Below are 12,640 nucleotides of genomic sequence, written 5' to 3'. Positions count from 1 at the left end.
TGGAAAGGATTTTAAAGAGATAATATCAAAAGTTACAGAGTGTTTACATCATCAGAAAAAAATTAATGAAGTCAGCCCATGGTGTGTGTGGGAGGGAGGACGGCTGGAGAGCATCGGGGCCCTTAGCCCTGAACAGCAGGGTGACTGGGGGGCCTCTGGTGACATAGAGGTCAGGCGATCGTGGCCAGTCCGGGGACACTGAGCCACGAAAGGGTAGAAGTCGGACACTGGCACAGCTTGTGGGCTTGGTGAGTGCACGGCTGGGTTGTGGGATCGGAGAGGGGGATCTGGACTCTACCTGATGTTGGATGATGGGTGGTCCTGGAAGGGGGGGTGGGGGGGACAAGGGGTAACAGCCGGAGGAAGGGTTCTAGAGGAAAAGCGGGCAGCGGGGATGTTCCTTATGCCAAGAAGAAGGCGCAAACACAGGCAGAAATCATGGAGGGCAAGTGAGCTGGTGTGGGGAGGCTTTGGTTTCAGAAAAGAGGAGGTGACGTTGCCTGATGAGGTGTGGCGAGGGGGGCCTGGGCCTTGGCGAGGGGAGAGAAGATTGAGGCCAGCTTAGTTGGGTTGCTGGCCACCAGGTCAGTGGTTCTTGGTTGGGGGCAATTTTATCGCCCAGAGAACACATGGTAATATCTGGAGATCTTTTTCTCTGTTACAGCTGGGGAGGGTTGGTCCTTGGCTAGTGGGTAGAGGTCAGGGAGGCTGCCAGACACCCAGGTGACAGTCGCCACGACAGAGATGCTCCAGTCCTGCAGGTCAGCAATGGGAAACCCTGGCTCAGGTGAACATCGCATCACGTGCGTGCCTCGGGAAGGAAGCCCTAAATGTTGCAGCAAACTTCGTAAAACATTATTAATCCATTTAAAATAATGTACTCGCCTCTGATCCCCCACCGATCCCCCCCCCCCCCACACACACACACACTTTCCACTCTGCCCAGGATTTCTCAGTGTCTCTGTTCCTTCTCTAGGGCTGTCATAACAAAGTACCACAAACAAGTGGCTTAAATAATAGGAACGTCTCATCTCACAGCTCTGGAGGGTAGAAGTCCAGAGTCAAGGCTGGTTCCTTCTAAGGGCTGTAAGTGAGACTCCGTTCTGTGCCTCTCCCCTAGCTTCTGGTGGAACCCGCCTCTATCTGATTCTCACAGCCATTACCCTGCCCCCCGACCCCCACCCCCAAGCACACCCAGGGCCTTCCTTGCCTGGGCTGGGCACGACCCCCACCCCCAAGCACACCCAGGGCCTTGCCTGGGCTGGACACACAGGAATGATTTGCAGGATGAGTCTCCAGTCTTAACATTGGGCTGAGGTGACAACGTGATGCCATTTCTTACCAGGATCTGAGTTTTGCCCCCAGAGCCATCTTGCCTCACTCCCTGTTGTGGTGTTTGTGGCCCTCGCTGGTTATTGTCTGGTCACTTCAGTAATGCCTTCCCAGGAATTGTCAAGCCTCTGAAAATCGGCCCGTCCTGGGGCCTTTCCACCTGGTCTCTTCTGCCTCTTGATTGCCGGACCCCGAAGGTCAGTGTGGACAGCTGTCCTGGCCACATCGGATCTGTTCAGGATTCTGGGCGGAGCTGTCTCTTTTTTAACTTTCTTTAGAGTTGGTGGCATCTGTCAAGCTGCTTCTTCCAGCCTGTTGATTTTTAGGAACTGTTCGCGGCTCCTTCCGATGGAGGAGATGATCTGAAAGCATCTTGAAAGAAAAGAGGAAGAAGAAGGTGTGGTTACCTCTCACGTCAGAGAAATGAAGCCAAGAGCCAAACTGGAGGAAGCGGTGGCCCCGAGCACGTCACTTCTCTGAACTTGCAGTTCCTTGTCATCCAGATGACCGCAGAGATTTTTGCCATTCACAGAACACCTTCGGACACGCATCCTCTCATTTAATTCCCAAACGTGGAGGCTCTTCTTGCCCCGAGTTGGTAGCCATGGCCTTGAGACTTGGACACGTTAAAAGACTTCGCAGCTTGTGTTTTTAACAGACACATTCCCTGAGTCCATATCTTGTGCCGTCCCCACCGCACCTCGGATGGGACCCGGGGGCCACAGGCATCCCATTGGCTGTCCGTACGCTCCGATTTTATATGAAGGGTTGTAAACGTGCTGAGAACTCTGAACTTCCCACGGGGCTCTTTAGCGACGCCTCTCAAATTGTCAAGGATGTTTTGTGACCCTCGAGACCATCTCACAAGCATGTCTCTCTGATGTCTGCATTGCAGGCTTCAAAAACCCATCGTCCACCCACGGGTCTGTGTTAGTGCGTGGGGCGGGTCATGTTTGTTTTTCTATGATGTCCCGGGGATGAGTCTACACTTCGAATTCTCAGTTGAATTCCAGGTATTCTTTCAGAAATTCCCCCCTCTCTACAACTGCTTTGACGGTTTCATTCCTCGGGAGACCCAGTCTGAGAGGAGATGTCACACATCCAAAGGGATTGGCTTTGCCTTCTTTCCACTGCAAAGAACCCGGCAGGAATCTGCTCAGCTGCCTAAAGACTAGCAGGCAAGCCCTGGCCTCCGGACGTACCAGGGTAGGGTAGGCTGGCCTCGCCACCTCCCTTTCCTTTGCCCGGTCGCTTTGGGCTTGCCGCTTTTTCGTGTGCTCTGGGCCACTCTGGCAGAGCTGCTCCCTGCAGGGGCCTTGGTAGCCACCGCCCCTAGGTGGGTCTTTCACTGCCTCGGACCCTTTAGGCATTTGAGGCACGTCATTCATTCTCTCTCCCCCTCTCACGTTACACTCGGAAGTGTTGTCGTTGTGGCAGAACACACCGAACATAAAACACCATCTTAACCGTTTACACATGCGGTTTAGTGGTGTCAAGTCTGTTCACGTTACTGGGTCGTCAATCTCCATAACTCTCTACATCTCAAAACCGAGACTCTGTACCCATTAAACAACTCCCGCTCCCCCTCCCTCCAGCCTCTGGCAGCTCCCCTTCTGCTTTGCCTCTGAACTTGACCGCTCTAGTCAAGTACAGCATTTGTCCTTTTGTGACTGGCGTATTTCCAGCATATCCACGTTGTAGTATCCTGTTCTCTCTTTTTGACCCACCAGTTCCCATTTGGCCCTTGAGTTCTTAGGGAACTAAGTACTTTTTAAAAAGTGCTTAGAAAAAAAAGTGCTTTTCTTCGACTCCCAGAAAGTCCAGGCTGGTGAATACAGCCATGGGTCTTGCCAGAACCTCCTGGGGTCTCGGTTTACAGGGCAGCCGGTTCTCACAATGATGAAGGCTCCTGGGTGCAGGGAGGAGACGTGACAGATGACAGTCTTATGCCAAGAGCCACCGTCGGGCTGGGCGACCTGTTGACTTACAGTGTCCCCATGGGAAGGTGGAAGAACTGCAGCTGAGAGGGCGAGGCCCGGGAGAGGCTGGGGGCTGTGCATCTCCGGCAGATGCTGGCTGTGCTGCTCGGACAGTCAGATGCATCCCTTGGGATTGGCCGGCTCAGCTCTGTTCTTAATGATCAGCCCGATCGATGTTCTCAAATGCCAGTTCCCAAACTGCCTCTTCTGGCAGGCAGGGCCCTCTTAACCTGTGGGTCGACTTCCCTTGTCACATGTGGGTTTGGCTCCTGGTGCTGAAGGTCATGGGATTTTTGGCAGAGCGTTATTGAAATGAGGCGCGTGTGGCACCAGCCTTGTGTTGTTTCTGCTAATAGGAGCCCACGTGGCTGTCTGTCACATATGGTGAGGCTGATTGCTTTTTCTAGCCCGGGATCTTGCCTTGGAGAGACCCCAAGGGAAATACTGTCTACAGCCTTCTTCTGTGGAGAAGGATAGCCAAGGGTTTGGTGCCGGAAGACTAGGGGAGAACGCTGGACGATGAGACATGAAATTGGGGCTGTTGTTGATGTGTGTCTCTGGGGCACAGTGGGCTGGTCTTGGACTGATCCCTGACCAGCCATGTGATTTGGGCAAATCCTCCCACCTCTCAGATCCTCCGTCTCCTGCGGAGTGGGCAAGGTGGGTCCTGATGCGCCCACCCACAGGATGGGAGGAGCCCACGGGAAAGCGGTGATGCCCACGTTCTGTCTGTGGTAATTTGGAGTCCCCTCGTCAGCGACATGTGCCCCATTGTAAGCTGATTAAAACCCACTCTGGGAGTTCCTGTTGTGGCTCAGCGGGTTACGAACCAACTAGTATCCGTGAGGATGCGGGTTTGATCCCTGGCCTCACGCAGTGGGTTAAGGATGCGGCATTGCCGCAAGCTTCAGGTGACTGAAGCAAATGGATTTTTTTCCTCCATCTGGAGACAGCCCTGGCTCACTGGCCCTGAAAGCTTCCACGTCAGCTTTAAAGAAGTCTATGAAGTTACTTACAAGTGTGTATCGTGATCATTCAGAGAAGCTGGCGGTCGAAGTCTCTGTGGGAGGACCTCAGGCCACCCTGGATACCACTCATTCATGGGGCACATCAAGGAGGGAAGGCGGGGAGGCATTTGCAGAGGACAGGGAGCTCTCCGTATTCAGTCACCCATGACTTGTACACGGTCACTGCCACGAGAAGTGGCCGCTAGGGTCCACTTAAATCTACCAGAGTGGGTTTTTTCTTTTTTGTCTTTGTAGGGCCACACCTGCGGCATATGGAGTGTCCCAGGCTAGGGTTCAAATCAGAGCTGCAGGTGCTGGCCTACACCACAGCAGCGGCAACACCCAGATCCGAGCTGCCTCTGTGACCTACGTCACAGTTCACAGCAACGCCGAATCCTTAACCCATTGAGTGGAGCCAGGGATCAAACCTGTGTCCTCATGGTTACTAGATGGGTTCGTTACCAGTGAGCCAGAACAGGAATTCCCAGCGTTTCTGGCCTCTTTAGATAGAATCAGAGGAAGTTAAAGCTAACTAAGTATGACAGTAAGCTCCTAGGGGCCATAAAATATGGCTTCTAATTCTTCCCTCCATGTCCAAGCAGTTTTTAACAAGCACTTCATAAAGCCTTGAGTCTCCTAATGGAAGATGTCCTTGGGAGGGACCATCCAAAAGAAGAGTGTAGACACTGGACCAGTGAGCTCAAAAGCTTTGCAATTAGCATGGCAGGAAGCAGCTTACCTTGAGCTAGAAAGAGTCCACAGGTGAATTCTTCCGTCGTAGCAGAGACCACGTAAGAGCAGATAGATGGGCCGGTCCAGATCTCGCGCTACTGCAAGAGTGTGGATGACACAGGCTGCAGTGCAGAACAACCAGAATAGTGATCAGTGACTTAGGTGCATTCAAAGGATGTCATAGACATCTTTAAGTAGATTTCTATCATACAGAGAATTTTCTTTATCTAAACCCCTGGATTTACCCATTCTCCCTTCCCCACATTTGCGCCATCCCTGGTGCCTATTCACTTTTCAGCCAAATCAAGGTCAGGATAAAGAGGAGATTTGGAGGGAAGTAAGCTGGATATTCAGGCTCCTGTCGTCATACTCAATTACTGAATTCTCCAGAAGCACCGACTCCTCTATAATGAAGTCCTCAGGTTTTAAATATCTTTAGCAATCAGGTGATTCCATATTGGCAACATCCAGCTGGCTGTTTCCTGCTTTCTTATAAAAATAAGATGGTAAAATCCCAGGAGCTGGCTGGGGTTGTTAAAAGATAATCTTAAGCACTTTAATGCACGTTATTCTTCATGCAACGTTGAGCCTTAACCGCCTCAAATCAGAACAGGACGGGAATCAGATAGAAGAGAAATCAGCTTGTTGCCACCATCCTGCAGCCCTGAGACCCCCGCCAGAGCTGCTCTTGTCCTGTGCAGTTTGTGGCCACTCAGAGGCCCCAGCCGAGAATCGAACCAGTGCTGGAAATCAGGGCTGCAGGAAAAGCTGTAGTGGAGTCACAGTCTCTTCACTTACTCTGAGTATAGTGGATCCAAACCAAACTGAAACGAAACTCTCATGTGTATCAGGGTTCACGCCGTGTGTTTCCTAACACACTTGAGATGTTGACGTTGAGTGGTATTTGTGTGCTAGGGCACTCTTCTTCCTCCCTCTCCTTCTCCCCAGTCGTGAAACATGTCCCCATTCCTGCTACACCCTTTGTACCTCTGGGGACGAGGTGTTGATCAGCAGACTGCGTCACTGGCATTTCTCCTTGTTAACACCGGGGCTACCTCGCACGGTTGGAGATCCTGGTCGACTCTGGAAGCACTCATCAAATAGGCCTTCATGTTTTGTATTCTGTGTGTGTGTGTGTCCATAAGAAGACCATCTTTTTACATTTTTTCATGTTGAAGGTGACTGCTCATGCATTAACCAGTATCATTGGCCACATTCTCTTTTGGAGAAAGTAATTTATACCGCCTCGGAGGCTGGCCCCAGTAACAATTTTGGCCAAGTGCTTTCTAACATTAATCTCAACCAGTCTTTGATTTCGAATCCCCGACTTTCCACTCCAAGGATATTGTCCGAAGCCTGGCATGGTTATAAAGTTTTTCACTGGGTATCTGAAAACAGTGAAAATGCTCATCTATAAATGTAGTAAAGTGTCTCTGTGATATATTGATCTTCTTGCTTTTCTCGCCTCTCCTGTTACAGGACTATGAGTGGTAACATATCTGCAAAATGTTTTCGAGGGTATGGAGTGCACCATTTTAAGCCAAGAAATTGCAAACAGGATACGGAATAAGAAGGGGGGGAGGGAGGGACGATCAAGGTCATATTTCTATAGTAAGGATTTGGTGGGAGAAAAGCCAAGGCAGAAGCTTGCAGGTTACAATAGGCAGGTGGCACCAGGGAGGGATGGAAAATCTGGATCTCAGAAGACAGGGATAGCAGTTCTTTAGCACATGAAGGCATAAAATTATGAACAAATTAGCAAAAGTTACAAGCCGTGATGTTGAACCAATCTCTCCAGTTTGTTTACCGGCCAGTGATTCCAGGGCCCAAGAGGAAGCAGGGTTAAGACAGGAACCAGAGCACTGTACGAACGTGTTCTGTATTTTGATATATGACGCCTATGCTTCATAAAACAAGCCTAATGATTTTTCTTTTTTTTTTAGGTCTGCGCCTATGCCATATGTAAGTTCCCAGGCTAGGGTTCGTATCAGAGCTGCAGCTGCCAGCCTCCGCCACAACCATAGCAACCCCAGATCCAAGCCGCATCTGTGACCTATGCCGTAGCTTGCGCCACCACCCACTGAGCGAGGCCGGGGATCGAACCCACATCCTCATGGATACTAGTTGGATTCTTAACTCACTGAGCCACAACGGCAACTCCTTAATGGTTTTTAAAGATGCATTTCCCAAGGGCATCAATAATGCATCCTTGGGAAAGTGTTTTGAGGCCCCTTCGAAGGATGTTTTTGGAAGAAGGGTTGGTCTCAGTGGCCGTGAGCGTAAACGAGCTTGTCCTCATGCTGCTTCCTCTTCTGTTTCAGCACATCAGGTCCACCCATCTGGCCAGGCAGCACCTTCTTCAAGAGAAATGGAGCCCTTCTCCAAGGTAGGTCTCCCAAAGCCCCTCTGTCCCGCCCCCCCCACCCTCCCCTCACCCCTCCTTCGCCTTTCGCGTCCGTCGGGAGCGTTCTGTCTGCTGCGGAGTGGTCCCTCTGTGACTGCTGTGGGACGGCTCTCTTTGTCCGGTGCTCCTATCTCTTGCCCCTCCTCCTGGATGCTGTGATTTGTGAGCCTAGACAAAGACTGCTGCTGTGGTCTGTCGTCACTGGTCCTATTCCAGCAGTGTCTGTCTTGCTTTGGTGAACGTGGAACTACGTAACAGGATGCACCCACAGCAGAAGCTGGCCTGATGGAAACCAACCCTGTTACCTTTCTCTGGTGCTTGGGCTACAGGGAGTGTTGTGGATGTTTTGGCACTTGGGTCATCGTGGCTATGCCCTCGTTCCTCGTTGTCCCCTGACCTCCACGAGTGCCTGGAAGGTTTGGTTTGTTCGGGGGCTCAGAGGTCAGACACCCCTCCCTTGTCCTGGCAGGGGGGAACATTGTTTTTCGCGGCCCAGGCCGTCCTTAGCTGCCTTGCATGACTTCCTGTGCCGTGTGCTCAAGGAATTCAAGGTGCCTTTCATCTCCCTTTTGGCTTCTTTGACAGTAGCCACGTCAAGGAAGAAAAAATGGCTAAAAATAGCATGGAGATGCATTCTAACGACTTTGAGAAACTGCTTTGGTGATGGCTGTTTGGGACTGTGGATCAGCTGCAATTGGCTGGCCCCCAGGCATCTTCCAGCCTCCCTCCCCATTGGCCTCTGTTGACCGGCTGGGTGTCACAGTGGCACAACTGGCCCAAAGCAGATGGATTTGATTGTGCCATGAGCTTTGCAGCTGTGCTGGGCTTTTGGGTGAGGAGATTTAGTGCATCTTGGTTAGTTTAGAGCTGTTAGGCCTCTTTGCTTTCAAAGTATGCATGGCACGCTGGCCATTTGTGTGAAGAAGTAACTCGAAAAAGAGACACTTATCTTCAGGTTTCTAAGGTAGCTCACACAATTGTGAGAAAAACCACATTTTTTTTGCTGTTGTTTTAAAGTGGATACAATTGCATGTTGTCTTAATAGCCTGTGAGGGAGTTCCCGTCGTGGCTCAGTGGTTAATGAATCCAACTAGGAACCATGAGGTTGCAGGTTCGATCCCTGGCCTTGCTGATTGGGTTAAGGATCCGGAGTTGCCGTGAGCTGTGGTGTAGGTTGCAGATGAGGCTCGGATCCTACATCGCTATGGCTCTGGCGTAGGCCGGTGGCTACAGCTCCCATTCAACCCCTAGCCTGGGAACCTCCATGTGCTGCGGGAGCAGCCCAAGAAATGGCAAAAAGACCAAAAAAAAAAAAAAGCCTGTGAGATTGGGAACTTAAGAAAGTCTTTGTGAGTTTGCTTGTTACGGATGAAATTGAGACAGGCGGGTCTGATTGATTATTCCTGATTTTAATGACCATCATAGATGCCCTAAATTTTTAAGGAAAAAAAGGAGGAACTATATCCGCTCTCAAAAATTAATAACATTATAAAAAAGAAATCTGGAGTTCCCATAGTGGCTAAGCAGTAACCAACCCAACTAATATCCTTGAGGATGTGGGTTCAATCTCTGGCCTGGCTTAGTGGGTTAAGGAACCGGTATTGCCATGAGCTGAGGTGTCGGTTGCAGATGCGGCTCTGATCCGGTGTTGCTGTGGCTGTGGTGTAGGCTGGCAGCTACAGGTCCAATTTGACCCCTAGCCAGGGAACTTCCATATGCCACAGGTGTGGCCCTAAAAAGATGGGGAGGGGGGGAATCTATTCTGTTCCACCTTCAAAAACCAATTATGATGAGCCTTTGGGTTTTTTCCAAGCAGATTTCAAAGTTATGTGAATCTTTATTTTTCCTCTAGGTCTATAGCAATGATATGAATGTCATTCATGGTTAGATTATTTTCGCAAAAGAAGTTTTATTTACTTAGAACATTTTCTCATGGGATTTTTATTCATTAAGTTACACATCAGGGAAGATGTGCTCTAAGCATGTTTGTTAGCCTTTGGTTATTTCTGTGGGTCAGAAGCATGAGGGAAAAATGGATTCGTTTTCTGAAGTTGAGTGATTTCACCGTGAGATTCTATTTCATGGCTGCTAGACTTTCTTTTCTTCATAGGGTTAAATATTCTCCTAATTACTCTAGGCGTTGAGAATTACATTATTAGAGCTTTCTGATACTTGTTGAATCCGCAGCGGTTCCTGACAGCCCGTTTCCTTTTTTGGTACACGTGACAATCAGAAGGATCTTGGGGAAAATTCAGGAAGGTGGGTGGGGATTTCTTGATGGTTTTTTTCCTGTGATGTTTCTACCCTTCCTCTATCTGTATAGAGAGGTCTCGAGACAATTGTGATAAGGTTTTTTAAACTCTGTGCATGTTCTTCCAAATTAATATTATTATGCTGCTTTATCGGGTGGTACTAACTCATCAAGAAGTTGCTGATGCCCACAAACAAAAGTTTTACAGTGAAGATCTGGGGGTAGAAAGAAGGGAGCTGCTCAGTCATGCCGGTGGAAGATGTAGGTTAGAATCAAGTAGAAGAAAATGAACTTGATGGATGTTCACTGTCTCATCTTTGTATTTTCCATATACGGACATATTCCTTCTTTATCGCTCTAACAAGCAGGAGGATGTTTTTCTAGATCATCAGACTAGGAAAGAACTCTGTTAATAGGCTCTAGGAGTTCCCGTCATGGCCCAGTGGTGAACGAAGCGGACTAGGATCTGTGAGGACGTGGGTTGCATCCCTGGCCTCACTCAGTGGGTTAAGGATCCGGCATTGCCGTGAGCTGTGGTGTAGGTCGCAGACATGGCTTAGATCTGGCGTTACTCTGGCTGTGGTGTAGACTGGCAGCTGCAGCTCCGATTAGACCCCTAGCCTGGGAACCTCCGTATGCCATGGTTGCAGGCCTAAAGAGACAAAAGACAGAGAAAAAAAAAATAGCCTCTAGCCACAGGGATTGGGATTGAAGGTCAGCAGGACTCCCTAAAGAACACTGTTCTGAAAAGGTGACGCTTGGTGACACAGGGTAACCCAGAGACACAGCCACTTGCTAGCAAAGCCCAGCCTGGCTGCGGGCCCCAGTCACCAACAGAACTGGTTAAACTGGGCTGCACAGGGGCCAAGGAGCACCTGCTCTGTGGAGTCGCCTTAGGGGCTGAGACTAAAAGAATCCAGAAGCAGCAAAATAAGCTGATGCACTGTGTTGCTTAGAGACAGCTTTGTTTTTGTCAGGAGGGAGGGAGCATGGGGCTGTCACGTCTTGGGAGAACTGACACCTGTCCAAGACCTTGAAAAACTGATAGAGGGTAGGATGTGTGGAAAGAGAAGAAGCCAGAAGGGGAAACTACCAGAGCACATTGGGCACGAGAGGCCCACAGGTCAAGAGACGCGGTGGTGGAGACTCCGTGGGTGGGTGCGGGAAATGAGGGCACTTTGGGATAATGACATCATGTGCTCCGAGCACCGTGATTCCTAAAGAGGAAGTAATGGGAGTTCAAACCTGAAATCAGTGGAACAAAATGACCCGATGGTTACATTTGGAAACCAGTGAGTATCCTCTAATAGTTGTTTGGTTTATGCGCTGTTGAGCAGAAACGCAGTCCAGGTATTTTTTTTTTCCCCCCACGTAAAACCAATTGCAGGAATTAACTGGAAGCACGCGGGGTCCTAGCGAGGGCAGCCTCTGTGTTTTGGTTCTTGCAGAATCCCTGGTGCGAGGACCTGCTGAATCATCCCGCAGTTTTGAGGATAATGGGGTAAGATGCGGTTTGGATTACACCAGGCCTGGGTACTTAACATAATTGGTCATTTCATCCATTCACAGTATTTATTTTAAATGCCATTTAGGCTGCTAGAGACAGTTTGGGTACGTTAGCAGTTTCAGGGGGCACTTCAGTTCTTGTGCGGTGGAAGCCTCGCTGAGCGCCTGAACGGGACAGATCCTTTGTTTAAAGGGGACTCAGGATGGCGCCAGACTGATGAGTGAGTGGGCCTCATTCAGAGCCCTCAGGAGTGGCCTGCTGACAGGTGTCCCCTACTGTCCCCTCTGCCTGTCTCTGTGTGTCTCGGTTCAGGACTCTGTGTATGCAGTACATGTTTTAATTTCATAATATCTCTGATTTTCTTAATTAGAAGAGTATGTTATATTTTTTCCCTATTCCAAACTCCCTGGCCCCCAACTCGCCCCTAGGCCCTCCCCCTCCCCCACATATTCCTTTCACCCATCCGACTTAAAATTGGGTTACTTTATTTAAACATCACCTTCGGGTGAATTATTTTAATGAGTCAGTGATTTCTAAGGAAAGACACTCCTCACCCCTGGTCTGACCCTTTGTCTGCTCCCTGGAGGGTTCACCCCACAGCTACAGAGGGCATCGCTGCTCTGGTTCGAGACATGCCTTCTACTAAGAGTTGCTGTGAGCTTCCGCCCATCCGATCCTCCACATCCACGCCCCTCTTTGGCCTTCATGGGCTCTATAGGCCCCAGAGCTCCCCATGGAGTTTTGTTCATAGGACGCTTCTGCCTTTACAGCTCTGAGCTGGCTGACCGCTCGGGCCCACCCACACTGCTCACCTGCAGGCATTTCTCTATTATCCGTCTCTGTGCGTCAGGCGCCAGATTAGGCTGGAGTTCCCTGGGGAGACCCAGAGTCCACCCCCTCCACCACTAACAGCCCATTCTGGGGTCGGACCACACATCCCAGCCCTTCTCGAAAAGCAGCTCAAGCCCTGATGCCTGCTCAGGTCAGGCAGGCCTGCCCAGTGACCACCCCCTGCCAGCCTGCCTGCCCCTTTCCTCCTCTCTATCACCCCACTATGGGGCCACTCCTTATTATTAACTCCATTCCTGTAGGATGCAGGGGTGAAATGAAAATAAATTCATAGCACACGAAACAGATGTTGACTTCCGTTCACTTCTGACAGCCTCCTGGGTGAGCTAATGAAATGGAAAGACCTTCCAGGCCCTTTCAGCACACACAGCAGGACTGGGCGGCCGCAGGCCCAAAAGCAGATAGAGGGGAGGAAACCAGCTCCTCTGCTGTCAGCTGCATGTCGTTCCTGTGGGTGCCCAGATGTGCTCGCTGCTGGCATAAAGCGTGCAGGGAGTGGACTGTGCCCACTAGACGACTTGCCCTGGGGAGTGCCCATTTCCCAAGGGCTAGTTTGGCTTCATGCACATCCTTTCCCGG

The 12,640-nt window shown here is 50.3% G+C and overlaps 1 protein-coding gene across 28 annotated transcripts in view; it reads left to right on the top strand.

Annotated features, from left to right (window-relative positions):
* FOXN3 (forkhead box N3) overlaps nucleotides 1-12,640 on the top strand; it is a 415,372-nt gene that overhangs the window by 281,295 nt on the left and 121,437 nt on the right. For 25 of the 28 annotated variants that reach the window (XM_084966825.1, XM_021098361.2, XM_021098359.2 and 22 more), the window contains 1 exon segment: nucleotides 7,372-7,436. The exons of the other annotated variants lie outside the window; for them this stretch is intronic. In XM_084966825.1, the coding sequence (XP_084822951.1) occupies nucleotides 7,372-7,436 (65 nt within the window). 28 annotated transcript variants of the gene reach the window in all.

This window comes from Sus scrofa, chromosome 7 (genome assembly GCF_054392235.1).
Source record: "Sus scrofa isolate SSC_HxYL_T2T_F1_AM1 chromosome 7, Sscrofa_HxYL_maternal_Yorkshire_Landrace_v2.0, whole genome shotgun sequence".
Lineage (NCBI taxonomy): Eukaryota > Metazoa > Chordata > Mammalia > Artiodactyla > Suidae > Sus > Sus scrofa.
The sequence above is the reverse complement of the archived record's forward strand: the minus strand, read 5'-3'. Positions and strand labels throughout refer to the sequence as shown.